General features: G+C 49.9%; 3 protein-coding genes across 3 annotated transcripts; 2 read left to right on the forward strand and 1 right to left on the reverse strand.

The window, feature by feature from the left end:
* Positions 1–687: 687 nt before the first annotated feature.
* FSST1_005453 (uncharacterized protein) lies at positions 688–2,739 on the reverse strand (the record flags this gene model as incomplete). Its single annotated transcript, XM_083231730.1, has 7 exons — positions 688–1,892; positions 1,944–2,225; positions 2,273–2,350; positions 2,405–2,410; positions 2,466–2,516; positions 2,599–2,652; positions 2,736–2,739. The coding sequence occupies 7 exons, from the start codon at positions 2,737–2,739 to the stop codon at positions 688–690; spliced, it is 1,680 nt and encodes a 559-aa protein (XP_083088883.1).
* Positions 2,740–3,679: 940 nt separating this feature from the next.
* On the forward strand, positions 3,680–4,483 carry FSST1_005454 (uncharacterized protein; the record flags this gene model as incomplete). The annotated part of the gene is made up of 4 exons (XM_083231731.1): positions 3,680–3,806; positions 3,856–3,969; positions 4,029–4,145; positions 4,194–4,483. The coding sequence occupies 4 exons, from the start codon at positions 3,680–3,682 to the stop codon at positions 4,481–4,483; spliced, it is 648 nt and encodes a 215-aa protein (XP_083088884.1).
* A 1,946-nt stretch (positions 4,484–6,429) lies between these two features.
* On the forward strand, positions 6,430–15,525 carry FSST1_005455 (mitochondrial protein from FMP27-domain-containing protein; the record flags this gene model as incomplete). Its single annotated transcript, XM_083231732.1, has 1 exon — positions 6,430–15,525. One exon carries the CDS (start codon positions 6,430–6,432, stop codon positions 15,523–15,525), a length of 9,096 nt encoding a protein of 3,031 aa, XP_083088885.1.
* Positions 15,526–15,801: the final 276 nt, after the last annotated feature.

A 15,801-nucleotide genomic window follows, 5' to 3' on the forward strand; every position in this document is an offset into this window, starting at 1 on the left:
AAATAAACAAAGAACATTTCATTGATCCCGTAAACCGCCTAGCATACAAATTTGAGCTCATGTCGTGATTCGATCTGGCTTCAACTTGCTTGCCAAGTCTAGAGAAAACAAACTGCCCTGTGCTCGTTATATCGAGCAAGCAACTTTTCAGTCCCTCTCCTACTTTCTTTCACCTCTTCCTACCCCCCACCCTAACCCTTCTTCCTCTCGTCATCACGCGGCAAAGACGTTTTTGGGGAAATCAAAAAAAGAAAACATAAAGAAATAAGAGAGCTGTGATCATTCAAATGCATGCCACGTTTCCGTTCCATTCATCCATCCATTCGCCGCCGTTCTTTTTGCTTTTGTCTCGAAACGCCAAATGTTAAATGCTCAAAAATGCCTTCCTGGTCCCCTGAGTGAGTGAAGTAGACACGGAAGCTGATCATGAGTCCAACGTGTGGCGGTTAGACGAGGAAAACAGGATGCCGTGGTCATATAAAACTAAGGCTGAGAGAAATTCCATGCCCTGGCAACCTATAATATCAGATTGTCGAGGATATGTATGAGATGGGTGTTGTTCACGATAGAAATTGCAACATCCAAGTAGCAGTCGCTGCTCTTGGCTTCAAGCCAGACGACCCACGCCTTGTGCTGAAGCATTCTCAGTCGTCAAACCGTAGAGAAACGGGGCGATATGTACACATTCTAGGGTCCCATCGCGCGACCCTGGCGACCCTTCTTGTTGGGCACCGTGGTCCAACCGTCATCATCGGCTGTAGGGGTAGCAGGCTCGGCATCAGGGGAACCAGAAGCTTGTTGGGGAGCAGCGCCGTTGGATCGAAGGGGCCCAGTTCGAGCTTCTCGCATACCGCCACGTCCACCACGTCCACCTCGAGGTCCGGCACCTCCACGGGGTCCTCGCTGATCGTTACCGGCAGAGCGCCAGCTTGAAGCTTCGTTTGCTCTTGACTTAGGGGCCTCTCGAGGCTCCCGGGTTCGAACGGGGACCTTCTGTTCGTCATTGGCGTTCTCAGCCTTGGGCTCTGCAGACTCCTCTGTTGTCTGAGGGGCCTCCTTAGTCTCGGTGGCAGCTTCAGCCTCCTTAGCCGCAGCAGCGTCAGCTTCAGCCTTTGCCTCAGCCTTTGCCTCAGCCTCAGCCTCAGCCTCGGCCTCGGCCTTGGCAGCAGCCTCCTTGGCCAATCGCTTTTCCTCCTTGGCCTTCTCGTCGGCCTCGCGCTTCTCCTGGATAGCCTGCAGGCGCTTGACCTCAATCTCCTTCTCTCTTGCTGCTGTATCGATAGGACGAGCGGCTCCGAAGGGGCTGGCCTTGGCCTCTCCAGCTGCGTTTGATGAGGCGTCAGGGGCCTCGGAGACTGTTCGCTTCTGGAGATTCAAGCGAGGACGTCCACCCTGAGCGGTGGGTGCGTTGGAAAGAGCGGGCGAAGGGGGGGCACTACCATCGGGCGAGATAGGCTTGGCGGAGTCAGGACGCATTCGGTCGCGCCACTGCATGTCCTTGTCGGCAGCTGTGGCGGTTCGCTCAGGACGCTCAGGTCTCTCAGGGCGAGGACGAGAACCACCCTCACGAGCCTCACCCCAAGCAGGGGAGTCACGACGGTTGCCACGGAAAGAGTCGCTGCGGTCACCCTGCACATCAGGAGAAGCACGGGGACGGCTTCCATCTCGCGAACCAGAGCCCTCTTGAGGTGAAAGGGGAGCGAGAGGTCCATGTCGCTCCCAGGTAAACTCACGCTGGGGACGGCTCTCAAAAGCGGGATCGCGAGGTCGACGCTCACGGTCACCGAAGTCGCGGGCACCACCCCTTGAAGGAGCATCAGCCAGAGGACCCTTGCGGTCCCAGGCGCCCATCTCACGGATAGAATCTCCTCGGCCAGGATCACCACCACGAGCTACGCAATGTTAGTCGAAAACTAGTGTGTGAAGGATGTGGGTTAACTCACGAGGGTCGGCAACCTTGATCTTGATCATTCGTCCGCCGAAAGATTCACCATCAAGGGCAAGGGCCTGCTTGAGACCTTCAAGGGTCTCAAACTCAACGTAACCGAATCCCTTGGGGCGCTGTAGCTCGCGGTCCTCGATGAGACGGACGTTGACGACACCACAGCCTGTAAGGAAGTCGGCCACAGCATCGTTGGTAACATCGTAGGCCAGGTTACCGAGGTGAGCGGTATAGGGAGGCTTATCGGGGAGAGTCTGAGGGGCAGCTTCGCGAACGGAGAAACCTGCAACTGTAAGCTTGAGTAATCTTGAGGATAAAATCAACACATACCCCGGTCCTGCCAGCTGGAAGAAGAGTTGAGGTTGCTGGTATACCGAGAGCGATCGGAAGGGGGCAGAGCCTGAGTGCCTGAATCTGGTCAGTCCACCATAATTGATTGATCGTATATAACATGGCACATACCAGTAGCTACAAAGAAGTTAGCAATCGAAGACAATAGTGCGTACGGAGGAACAATGCTTACCGTAAGAGGTCTCCTCTACTTCATCAGCCCAAGACGAGCCTCCACCAAAACCTGTAAGTCATAGTCAGTATGGGGTCAACGAGGGGCATGCGGCGGGGTGCAGTGCGCAGGCGAGGGGCGGGACAAGACATACTGTCAGCCAGAAAGTCCCCAAGGGACATCTTCTGCTGTTCCTTCTTCTTAGGAGCTGAAGCATAGTTAGCAACTGTTGATGGCCTATGGCATGTAATCAAAGAGGGGTCCCGCAGGACAGCAGTATATAGTACTCACCCATGATTGCGGTTAGGCGAGCAAGCGCAACGATTCCTAGATCGATGCGCCAACGAGTGCTTAGGGCGAAGCCGACCGGGGTTTCAGCTTCAGCTTTCGCTCAGTAGAGAAGGGCGAGATCGAAAAGAGTCTCGCGAGTCGATCGAGTAATTTTTTGAGAAAAAGGGCGTTGCGAACTGTTAACTTGCCCCGACCAATGTTGCCGAGTCTGGGGTTGACGAGTTGAAATTTGCTCGGCGTAGTGGAAAAATATGATGATGGAAGCGCCAGTTGAGGGTTGCCTTAATTTTGCAGTCCAGGCCTGAAGTGGGCGCTAGCCCTTTTTGAGGCCAAGCCCCACCAATTAACCCCTCTACTCGAACGCTGTCTCGCTTGCATTTTGAGCAACACCAGCGGGTGAAAGAGCCGGCAGGTGGGTAAAACGCTATGAAATCACCGCATTCTACTTTTAGGTAAGTTATCAAGCAAGATTCAAGAAATACACGCCTGTAATAATAGTAGTAATAATACTTTGCAATGTTGTTCTCGTGAATGCCTATAGAAAGTAGTACTGGTTATATATAGACTTTAATTCTATCAACCTCTCAATTTTTACCTCTAGATTACAACTTTAGATAAGATATTAAATGATCTACTCTTTTTGTCATCACTTTTGGTGTGCACATTCAAAATCCACTCAATTGGCCATGCATCTCCATGTCATGTCACGGGATTTGTCCCAGTCTTTAGTGGTTCCCTGCTATTGGTCCTTACCCGCTTAGGAAAACTTGAGATACAGACGCTGCCAGAGCCTCATCAACCCCAATATCAAGTCGGACGATGGCAATTGTGAAGCGGATCATGTAACATTATTTCATTTTTTACCTATTGTAATTTTATTTAACCACTCACATCACCATCATTGTATCAGCATTTCTCGTCTCTACACCCCAGCATATCGCATCATGACTGAGAATGGAGGCCGAGAGCCTCAAATGATGCACTTGCATCAACGCCAGTCATCTCGTGGGCTGTTCTCTCCCGAAGTCGTTGATCTTGTGCTACCACCCCTGAAGTTTGGTGGTTACGCTGGCGAGTTGCTTTGATGTATCCTCGCACAGCCCGTACTAACATCGCGTAGGCACTGCTGGTGTTCTGGCTGGTGTTGGAGGCTCGATTTTTAAAGAGGCAAACCCTATAATTTGGGGCGCGGTTTCGGGTTTCCAATGGTTCACTTTAGGAACGAGCTTTTGGTGTAAGTTGACCATTCGACACAACTGAAAAAGTTATTTGTTCCAACTGACACTTTTCAAGTCACAAGAGGTATTGTTCTAAAAGCATGGGGCGGTGAGGAAAGACTCAAGAATTCCGAAAAGACAATGGCCAGTGCAATATCTGGTACAGCAGCAGGCGCTGTTGGTGGCTTGATCCGTAAGTCAGACAAGACAACAAATGCTTCACAATTAACTCCGTGATTAGGGGGACCCAAGAATATTCTGCCCGCTATGTTTGTCTGGACAACAGTGGGAGCTGTTGGGCAGATAATAGCAAACCGCATGGCAGTTCGCAAGCCCAAGGTGGATGATGATAAGGAAGGATTCCTCACGCGGTGGACTCCGCTCAAGAAGCTCACAGACCAGGAGTATAAGGATATGATGTTTGAAAAGATGCTACGGATAGATGCTGACATTGCGCTTATTGACGAGCGTATTGTTGAACTACGGAAACAAGCTGAGGAGGAATCTAGAAATAAGCCGTCGACGCAATAACATCAATATCATATCCTCGAACTGTATCATTTGAAAGCTCAAGCATCGTTCTTCTTTCTCTTTTCTTTGCGATTTGTTAGAACTTTTGGCTGAAATGCGCTGTTGAGTAAGGATAATACCTGGACACCAACTGGGAATAAAACACCGCTATGACACGCTACTATGTTGGCAAGCCGTATACTGGCGAGCTTATCAGAGGCCACTGCGGAATGAAACAACAATGACGCAGATAGAGTTGAAAAAGCGAAGTAGTGGAAATGAAACAAAACATTGAGGCTTCATTGCGCACGCATCGCATCACCTGTTGCTACAGTAGTGTTTTTAGGGTTTTCTTTGCGCCCTGATGCCGAACTTCGCAGGCCTTTTGTCTTTATCATCCGTGGCACTAGATCGACCATGCATGCTATTGATGCCATCTGGGGTACGTCTTTACTATGGCACCTGGATCATTTAGTCCAAGTTGGCCAGGTTTGGGGGGGATTAAAGACACTCAGACCACATTCTGTAAGGGTACCAAATACCTAGTCCGTACTCTGTACTCGAGTGGTAACTCGACTTGGAAATCTGCATCTGTCCCTTTCAGGAAACTGAGATATGGGTTCGATGGACATGAATATCCGGCTCTAGATGGATACGGAACTCAAAGACAACATACATTCCCCGCACTGGTACTCAGCCAATAACATACTTAGAGCAATGGAACATTGTATTTATTGCTAAAGTAGGTGCGGACTTTGTACATACACCAAGTACGAGTCAATTGAACTGTTGGTTACGTGGCACAAGTTTGAATGGCTCCAACAAGGCTACTGGCGTGAAGATCTGTGTTACGCAGGAAATGAAGACATTCAGAAATTATATGAAGCGACATCTCCTATCCATTCTGGACCTCGTCTCCTTTTTACAGACGGTACTTGAGATAGGTAGTAATACTGCGGAGATGTTGAGATTGGTGGTGACTAGGAAATGTCTTACAAGGCGCTCCCTGCTAAATGAATCGGGTCCGTGCTTGCCCTAATTGATCTTACTTAGTAGAGTGAGGTGAGGTGAGGTTTGGTGGCTTGTTGATGCAAGGTTAGAGACCTCTCAAGCTTTTGTTCATCTGAGTTGAGTGGGGATTCATCGAAGAATGAGTACGTACTCGTTATCGTGTTGGATCCTGCAAGGTCAGCAAGCTCAGGGCAAGTTCCAGGTGCGGTTCGGTTCGTCCGTCCAAGCCAAAGAAACACGAGCTGGCCAATACATCTTGAGATCTTATCCGGCTATTCAAAGCTACCTACGTACTATCTGAGTGTCCTTCTTCCAACTTAACTTTACATATCCCCCGCTAAAGTTGCTTTTTTGCAGAAAAATAATTGACGCTTTTTTTTATTTCGCAACGCGCCCTGCCCTGTTCCGGTCATCTTCTGCCCTGTACGCTTGCGCCAGCGTAACACTCCTTTTTTTCCCTTCTCGAACAGCGAGCGACCCTCGTCCGTGGATCCAGACCCCCTTGACGTCACAAAACTCCCCCAAATCTCCTTAGTAGAGCATCGCGTTCGATATACTTCCGTCGATCCCGATAATAAAAAGTCAGCTCTGTTGAGTTTACTTTTCCACTTTACGACTAGCATCCTCGAGTTAGACACGGGGCTATAAGCAACATACTTCCTGCTACCGGCGCATCTCATCCACCGAAACCTTCTCTTCGTCTTCAGTCAAACGCTCCGTGACAATTTGCGTGCGAGGAACCGGAAGATCGGCAACATAGACTCGCAATTTATACGCAAGCCTGCGGCGATGGCATAGCTCGCCTCACTCAATTAAAGTCAGACCAAGTGAAGGCATGGTATCTCTTCCACAATCAGGAAATGTAAGTTAAGATACCACGCCACTTTTCACCGCTCGTAGCTGATTGTATCGTGGTAGTCATCTTGGTGGGAGAGGCTCGTAGGTGCCTTTTCAGAATGGCTCTCCTTAACCCAACCTTCTTCTTCGGCTGTCTAGTCCTCCTGTACCTATCGTCCTTCGTCTTGCTCGCCGTCCTCCGAATCCTCACCGGTGTATCGATCCAACGAATAGGCTACCTGTCCTTGCGCCGAATAGCATGGACACCACGAGATGGATGCAGAATAGAAATCAGGGGCCTTGGGGTCCACGTCCACCGCCCAACATTTGCCCAGCCGACATGGTGCAGCGTTGTCTTGAGTGAACTCGTCGTAACGATAGACGTCAATGAGCTGGAAGGAAACAAACCCGTTGAACTGGGTCCCGAGGGCAGTGATTCTGAAGTCACGAACGATAAGAAATCCGATGCCAAAACCACAGCCCGACAAAAACCACAACTGCCACGTCGAGCTACGAGCACGGTGGTTCGAAGCGAGACATGGAAGAAGCTTACACGCATAAAAGACCAGATCAAGCGGCTTCATAGCAACATAAGCTGGCTAAAGCTCGTCGATGTGGTCGCGACTAACTCAGCTGTCAACATTGTCGACGTTGGCAATGTTCAGGTTGGAAGCTTCACCCTCGCAGTCGATACGCGCCGCAAGATGGTTGACCGCGTACGCTTCTTTGCTCGATTGGCCGATCGCCATGGCAAAGACCAACAAGCGGAATGGACTGCTTCGTTACGTAGCGTCCTTTTCACGGCTGAAGGTCATGAATCTATGGAAATTCTCGATCAGGTTTTTATCAATGTCCACGGGCATTTGTACAAGTCAATGGAGGGTCTGCGTGAAGCTGCTGTGGCTATCAAGATGGGACGATTGCACATTCCATTTGATGACTTACAAGCATGCGTGAACCGGCTAAAGCAACACCGAGCTGAAGTCAAGACACCTGGCGCTGATGAGGAACCTGTTGATATCTTCTTGGGCAACATTGCCCAGGAAATCGACGAGCCAGGAACAACAAGCGAAGACTTAATGAGGACAGTTTCCGACTCTAAAGAGTTTTTCAGTTCCATTCTAAGAGGCATCAAGGAGATCCAGTTCGCAGTGAGTTTCTTGGGCATGAGCAAAAAGGTCCAGTCTATTAAGCCTGGGTCAACGCCGATCCAATTGAACGCCGCGATGAAGGAGGTTGGCATAGATCTGCATAGATTGGATTCAAAGTCGCCAGCTCACAGGATGTATTTTCCCGCCGAAGCTATTGCACACGAGGCCCTGGCTGCTGCTCTATCTATATCTGTTGGCTTGGACGATGGCCACGGTCAACCCGAACGCCTTCTCTATATCCCGATGGCTACGACAACGATCAAGACGACGCTGCTCTCCAAGACAGTTGAAGTCTCGCGGGCCAGCACAGTGGACGAAAGAAACGCCAACATTATGTTTGCTAACTCTGTAGTCACCTCTCCTTCGGTAGATTTGGATCCTCGTCATCTGCCGGTGCTGATTGCCCTCTTCAAATCAAAACCGAAGGCACCGAAAGCGCAGAACGACAACCACCATCTTATTTCTCGCCTTCTTCCGAAAGCCAACTACAAATTCTCCATGCACGAGCCTGTTGTTCGTATAAAGCTCCAGCCACTGCAAAAGGCAGAGGACCCGGACGATTTCGATCTTATAATTTCATCAATCTCCTCGATTTCGCTCGATGTGGAATCTTCTCATAGTGTCATGGCCGAAATGCACTATTCTCTTGATGGTTCATTTCGACTTCAGTCGCACGATCTCTACTACCAAACAAACCATGGCGAACGATTTAACCTTGTCACAACAGAGTCACTTGATATGAAACTCAATCTTGGTGCTCGACCGGATGTTTATGTCGATGTGTCCGGCAATCTCCAGTCCTGCTCGATCAGCATGGTGAGACCCGAGATTACTGACGGTCTTCGCCAGATCGTTCAGGAGTTGCGTATCGACGTGGAAGCAGAAAAGGGTCCCGTTTCTCGATCCAAGGGCGGTCAAAACTTCCTTCGGTCTATGCCCAACTGGCTATTGAGGGCTCAATTTAATGCAGCCGATTTCAACGTGGAAATCGCAGGAATTGATGAGGAGATATCTGACGATACACGTGGAATCTTTTTACACTGGGACACAGTTTCAACCGAATATCGAGCTCATCGTCTTGATGGACTTCAACGACGGACTTCTAGAAGACGGGCCAACAGTCGTTCCATCAACCAATCCGACTCGGACTGGACCCCTCCTCCGAATTCTCCTAGAATCAAGAAGAAGTCACAAAATACTGGTGACGGGAGGAAGCTCACCCTCTTTGCTAGCGGCATTGAAGCACAGATCATGGATGCTGTTGATACACTTGAGCCCGAGGCCTTTCTTAGCGTACCGAGGCTTGAGCTTTCGCTCGGCGCGTCAAGCGATGCAAATGGCCCAACGTTTAATATCCAAGTGGGCGTTCGTACCATTCGCGCCAAGTATTCGCTCTACCGACACTACGCTGTTGGCGTTGCTGTCATGACACTAAGAAAAGCATTCATGCGAACTGGTCGCGATGCTCCACGGCCAAAGCAGCAGGGAAGTTATGTCAATCTGGTCCCTGGAGCCAACCGACTGGCTCCTCCTGGAACTCCAGATCTAGACCCTGGACTGACGACTATTACTCCTGAATTAGTCACTCTTGACTTCAAAGCAGCCCTTGTGCAACTCAAAGCCGATATGCCTCATGATCCAGCTATGATGCTGCATATGTATGGCCTGGAGGTTGGCCGACAGCGATGGTCTACTCCATACGTTTCTGCCAAACTTGTGCGGCTGTACACAGAGCCACCACGCATGCGCAATGTCTGGGCTCGTTTACTCAGCATCAAGGCAGGGCGCCTTGATTTCAGAGAATCTCGCCGAAAGACACCTACAGGAAGTGTTATTGACGAGAAGATGGTTGACATAGTGGCGGAAGCTGTGCGCATCGCTGTGCCGCACGAGGTCATCTTGAGTCGCGTAACCGACAATTTCACTAATGTGATCAAAGCAGTGCAGCAGCTCCACCATCGTTTCAGAACAGGTACCAACGAGTACATCCTGGAAAAGAAACCGGAGGGGCCAAAGTCAGTTCCAAAAGTATCTGTTCGGACCCGCAATTTTCTGTTCGAGCTTGAAGATGGTGGCTTTGAATGGAAATTGGGCATGATCTATCGCACCGGTCTTATCGAACAAACACAGCGAATTGCTCGTGAAAACGCCTTCAAAGTCAAACTTAAGAAAGTCCGCGAAGATGAAATCCGTAAGGGAACAAGCAAGTTCCGCTCGCGATCCACCTTCCCACGAGGTCGACCTGAGATGACCGAGTCTCCAGGCAGCAGAAGCCGAAGCGTAGATGATCTTGAGGCAAGAGACGTGCGGTCAAACACTCAGCATGGAAGGATCCCCAGATACAACCCCAACACTGACTCCCTTCACCTCAACGGTGTTTCCAAAGTTACCGAGCACTACGCTAGGAGTCACCTCGACATGTTCAATGCTCAAAGTTGGAAGAAACGAATCGACCGTGCTTATCAGATTTCTCAAGATAGCATGAAGGAGTCTCGCGGCCAGTTCTGGGGACCTAACCAAGTGCCAGAAGACGTTGAAGAGGCCGAGAATCTGCTGGAAGTACCACCGAGACCAGCTCTTATGGCTGCTGTTATTAGTGACTTGCACTTCATGATCGACAAACCTACATTCCCCTTGAAAGACTTGCCAGACTTCCTCCACAAAATTGGCAAAGGCATGCCAAAGGATACGCAGTACAGTTTACTGGTTCCGATGCATGTCAGCATTGCCATGGGAGAGGCCAAGGTGACGCTACGAGACTACCCATTGCCGCTTGTGCACATCCCTCCTATGAAATACGGGCAGTCGGCAAAAATCCAGGCTGTGTCTGTAAAGGCAAACTTTGTTATTGCTGAAGAGTTCCGAGGTATCGAGTCGACCCGCCGTGTTAGAGTTAACGTTGTGCCTCCAAGGACCTCTCTACCGGGGTCTTCCAATGAGGGCAGTTTCGCGATCGAAGTTAGACGCACTATTGGACCCGTCAAGTCATACTCCGATGTGTACATGGACGTCAACAGTGCTTTGCCTACACGCATCACATGGGGTCCTTGTTATCAACCCGCTATCCAAGACATGATGATGGTCATTGAATCGTTTACAAAACCTCAATTTGACCCATCTGAACGTGTTGGTTTCTGGGATAAGCTTCGACTCAACTTCCACTCTAGGATACACGCATCGTGGAAGGGCGACGGAGACGTGCATCTTGCCCTCAAGGGTACACGTAATCCATATGCAATGACTGGAAATGGAGCCGGCTTCCTCATGTGCTGGCGCAATGATATCCGATGGAACATCAACGCAGACGATGACCCGAAGGGTTTCATCTCAGTCGAAAGTGGTGAATACATTCTTGCAGTGCCCGACTATAGTCATGAGGTTCGGGAACAAGCTCGGCGACAATATGATTTTGACAGCTATCTACCTGAAGACAACTACAAGTCTGAGGCAAGTTTCAAGAAGGTTGTTATGAAATTGTCTGGCAAAGTCAAAGTTATGGCTGGCCTCATTTTTGAGCGTGCTATTGAAGAGGGCGTCCGAAGCTTTGAGTTTCGACCTCACTACGACATCGTTCTCAAGAATCCACATTTCGCCAAACCTGATGCGAGCGGTCTTCCCTATGATGCGCTGCGTGGTTTTAGGAGTCGACACATCCATCTTTCCATTGCCATTCATGCGCCAGCCGATCGCGACTGGCTTTCTGATAACCCAGAACCTTCCCGAAGTTACAATACAATCCACCTTACCCCGAGGTTCTTCACCCACTTCTTCAACTGGTGGGGTTTGTTTGGACAGCCACTCTCATTGCCAATCCGCCAGGGTAGTCTCTTTCCAGGCCGCGAGAAGAACAGCAAGAAATTTGGTCGGCATTTGGCCACTGTTAAGTACAACATCTTGCTTGCGCCACTATTTCTTAGCCATATCTACAAGCACAAAGACGTTGAAGACCATTCGGAAAATGCAGTTTCTGCGACCGGTCTAAAGGTTCGTTTTGATAGCTTCTCGCTCGACCTCCATCAGCGCCGAGAGGAGTTCAATACACTCGGTAAAGGCAAACATGGTGATAATGCGAGCAAAACTTCAGGTATCAAAATCCATGCTGCTCAGCTTGACCTTGTTAGCGCCGACGTTCGGGCAGTGTCAGCAAGCTTGAAGGGTACCACCACGGAGGCTATCAAGAAGGGATCCATGGCGACCATGATTCGCGAAAGTGATGAGAAACCCGATCTATCGCGCTTTACCATCCCTGACAATGACTTCAGTTGGATTGACATGGATGATTTTGTCGAGATTGATTGGATAACACCGACTGAACCTCATCCCGACACCAAGATCTTGCCGCTTGCCTACGCTCCTCGCCTAACATACTTCCGACAAACAGATATTGGTGGAGTCATTGCCGGTGACCCAACGCGGACCAGTCCCTTCGGAAACGAACCCACACATTTCTGCGTAATGAGACATGACGATGATCCACGTCGAATCCAGGGTTCTCTCATCAAAGACCGCCTTGAACAGCTAGCCATGCAAATGGAAAATCACGACCGCGATATGGGCGAAGCAGAGCTGAGGGTCATCAGAACCGACGGACAAGACCGTGTTCTTGTGGACGAGTTCAAGGCTTTTCAGAGGCATACGGACGTATTGCAAGAGAAGAAGGAGTTTCTGGAGTCCATGCTTAATCAAGCTAGGATTCGAGCCCCTTCTAGCACTCATAGAGCGAGCGGTGAGGGACGCAGACAATCCGTCGAGTCCGCAATTCCTTTTCAAGACGAGACAATGGAAATTCCAGCGACAAGCGATTTCGAAAGCGAGTTCAGCAACCGGTTCGTCATCCACAACTTGCAGCTCAAGTGGAACAATACTCTACGAAACATTGTACTTCGCTATCTTCACCAAAACAGTCAAAGACGTGGTTTTACATACTATCTCTCTCGGCCCGCTATCAAATTCATTCTGGACATCGTTGAGGAGCAGAACAAAGCCAAGTCGCAAACCAAACCAGGCAAGGCTAAGTCTACGCACAGCCGTCAAGATGGCAGAAGAGGCTCTCGCGCGTCCAGCATGAAGGGTGACGAGGACCCTATCGATCTTGAGGAGCGTATCAAGCGGATCCTTAACGATGGACGAAAATTCACGTCGGCGACGTGGAGCACTAATCCGGACGGCGCTGTAGAGGGATCTATTGAAGACTTGGTAGGCGGCATTGCTGACGAGTTCACTCCCCAAAGCAGCTACCACATCCGCATTATTGCCCCGCAGATTCAGCTTCAGAGTGACAAGAACAAGAAGAATGTGGTTCTGGCGACTGCCAAGGGAATGGAGTTGAAGGTGATGGAAGTCATGGAGAAGGAGAGAATATCTGATAACGTCAGTGGTCTCGTCCAACGCCGATTCTTGGTCAACATGGACAGTGTTCAGTTCTTTGTCACACATCGTAAGTGGTTCCAAACCAGCCCTGTTTCAATGTATGTGGGAAGCAAATACGGTGCACCGAGCGGTTCGTCTTTCCCACCATGGGTCCCTATTGAAGTTGTGTTCGACTTCCAGGCGGATCCCTTTGGATTCAAGCGTGTTGTGCAGAAAACTTCAGCCATGGTTCGATATGACAAGTACAACACTCTGCGTTTGAAGTACAACGACGAGGTCAACACCGATGGCAATGAAGGTTCTTCTCAAGACAACGCGGAGACCCGCATGGACAATCTCTGGGTCGAATTCCCAACGGCCAGAGCCCTCTGCAACTCATCACAGTACTACGCTTTGTACGTCATCGTGTTGGATCTTCTCATGTACAACGAGCCCATGGAGAAGACACGAAATGAGCGCCTAGAAAAGATCATCCTCGCGTCTGATTTCAGCGACTTGAGTGGCACTCCTGCCATGGTTCAGAAACTACAACAACGTATCAGGCAGATGGAAGAGATCAAGGACCATTTCCAGATCTATGCAAAGTACCTTGATAAGAAGGGCTGGGAAGATCGGTTGCGACTTGAAAACGATCTTGCGGCTTGTGAGGACGAGTTGTTTTTTATGATGAAAGCCATTACCTCTTCTCAGAGAAAATTTGACGTCAACTCGGATGATAGCACCGGTTTACTTAAGTGGAACATCACTATTCGAGACATTGTTTGGCACCTCATGCAAGACTCGAATGAGCCTTTGGTAGAGTTACAACTCAAAGATCTTGAGTATGATCGAACGGACAACTCCGATGGTTCCCATGTCAACCTCATTCGAGTCGGAAAGGTTCTTGGTCTGAATTTGTTGCCTGATGCGACATATCCAGAAATGATAGCACCGTACATCGACCCCGAAAGACCACACCAGCAGGACGGCGAGCACAAGGAGATGATTCGAGTTTACTGGCACATGCTGGAGGCCATTGCAGGCATTCCTGTGATGGACCGATTCGAAGTCAACCTGTTTCCCATCAAAGTGCAACTTGAGCATGAGGTCGGAAAGCGCCTTTTCGAGTACATCTTCCCTGGTATCAATGGCGAGAAGTCAGCTGGCGCGAAGAACGACTCACCATTCATGCTGAAACAGGTCACGGCCGATGGAGAGGACGATGACGAATATGATGATGAAAACGGTGGCGCAACGCCTTCATACTCGGGTAGACATTCGTCTTCGTCATCCTTTTCAACTGGCTCGGGTTCTCTTGAACTCCGATTACGACCTACCTTGACATCAAACACCAAAGCTGAAGCACCCCCAGGAAAGGCTCTGCGTGTTAACACAGGCAACGAAGGTCATTCCTTCCGTCTTTTCCGTGCTCCCGGAACATCCAAGACTATGCTCAAAAAGGCGTCCCATGAGTCACTTCGCTCTAATATGGGCCCTCGAGTTGGTTTGACGCGTGCGTCAACAAGCCGTTCTTCTCGAGAAGACCGAGAATCGAGAGAAAATGACAAGAGGTCGAGATTTGGACTTGGGAAGCGAAACAACAATGACAAGCCGCCTTCGGACGATCTCACCAAGATGATGACACGTGCAAGCCATTTCATGACCTTTGCCTCTATCAAGATGCCGTCAGTTGTTCTTTGCCTGAGTTACCGGGGTAAAGACAATCGCAACATTGAGGACGTGCACGATTTTGTCTTTAGGATGCCAAGCATTGAGTGGGAGAACAAAACATGGTCCAACTTGGATCTGGCCTTATCTCTCAAGAAGGCAGTAGTCAAAGCGTTGATTTCTCACACGGGTGCTCTTATTGGCAACAAGTTCTCGAAACACAGGCCCAATGCCGAACAGCGAGACAAGCTGCGAGTGTTGGCTAACAGCTCAGTCCTCATTGCGCCATCGTCTTCGGGCGGTTCCCAGCACCATCCTGGCAGTATAAACGACAGTGATGATTCCAGCATGTATGGCGCATCTCCCGTTGACTTCTCCCGATCTCCTCCTCGAAGTATCCGAGCTCCAAGCACGCATGGTAGTGTACGTCCAGGGTCGGCGATGCGACGCCGTAGTCGAAGTTCAAGCGTCAAGAGCCGACTATCACATCGAAACGGTGGCGCAGCTCCGGCCCCCCTTGCTCATCATGGTCCCCATGTTCCGGCTTTCCTGATGATGACGCCCCCGACACCCATTGAAGATCCTCGTGGTGACCGGCAACATCACTTTGGCTCTGAACTTTTACGGCCAAGTACAGCAAGCCCACAATTGCAAGGCACAACTTCCAGCAACTCTTATGCCAGCAGCACTCACAGCACTAGTCCCCAGAGTAACATTCTGGTACCCGCTGGGCAACACCCCAGGCCTGGATTTAAAAGAATCCCGACTGGGATAGAGCGCCCTACTTCAAGTATGAGTAATCACGACTCCAGTGGGTCTGGTGTACGCCGAAAGAACGGCGCAAGCAATCTGAAGGACAAGCTTAGTGCGTTCACACACCGTATCGGCAATCGGGAGAGCAGTCAGTCACAGCAAGAAGATGATTCGGAGACAGTTGATGAATCACAATCCCCTACACCTTCCGGTCCAAAAAGTAGATCTAGACGATCATCAAGTCATACGGGATCACGACTTGGCTGGACTCCCAACAGGATGAAGGCAGGCTGACTAACAGAAGTCATGCCATAGTGGTAGAGAAGTATATGAGACTCGGTGTAGTTTTAAAATATTGGCAAATGGGCGCATTGGTCGGATTAGAAAGGGAGGTTCTTTGTTCATTCTTTTGCACATCCTGACATCCTTCATTGAAAGCCAGGATGCACATACGATATACATATCATACATAGTAAGCTCGGTGTATTGGATTGATGAGCGAGCGATCATTGGAATAGGGATGAGCCCTAGAGCAGGTTTGAAGTAAAAAGGGGGCAACCTCAGCAAGGC

Source organism: Fusarium sambucinum, chromosome I (assembly GCF_050947815.1).
Source record: "Fusarium sambucinum isolate potato_lamoka chromosome I, whole genome shotgun sequence".
Taxonomy (NCBI): domain Eukaryota; kingdom Fungi; phylum Ascomycota; class Sordariomycetes; order Hypocreales; family Nectriaceae; genus Fusarium; species Fusarium sambucinum.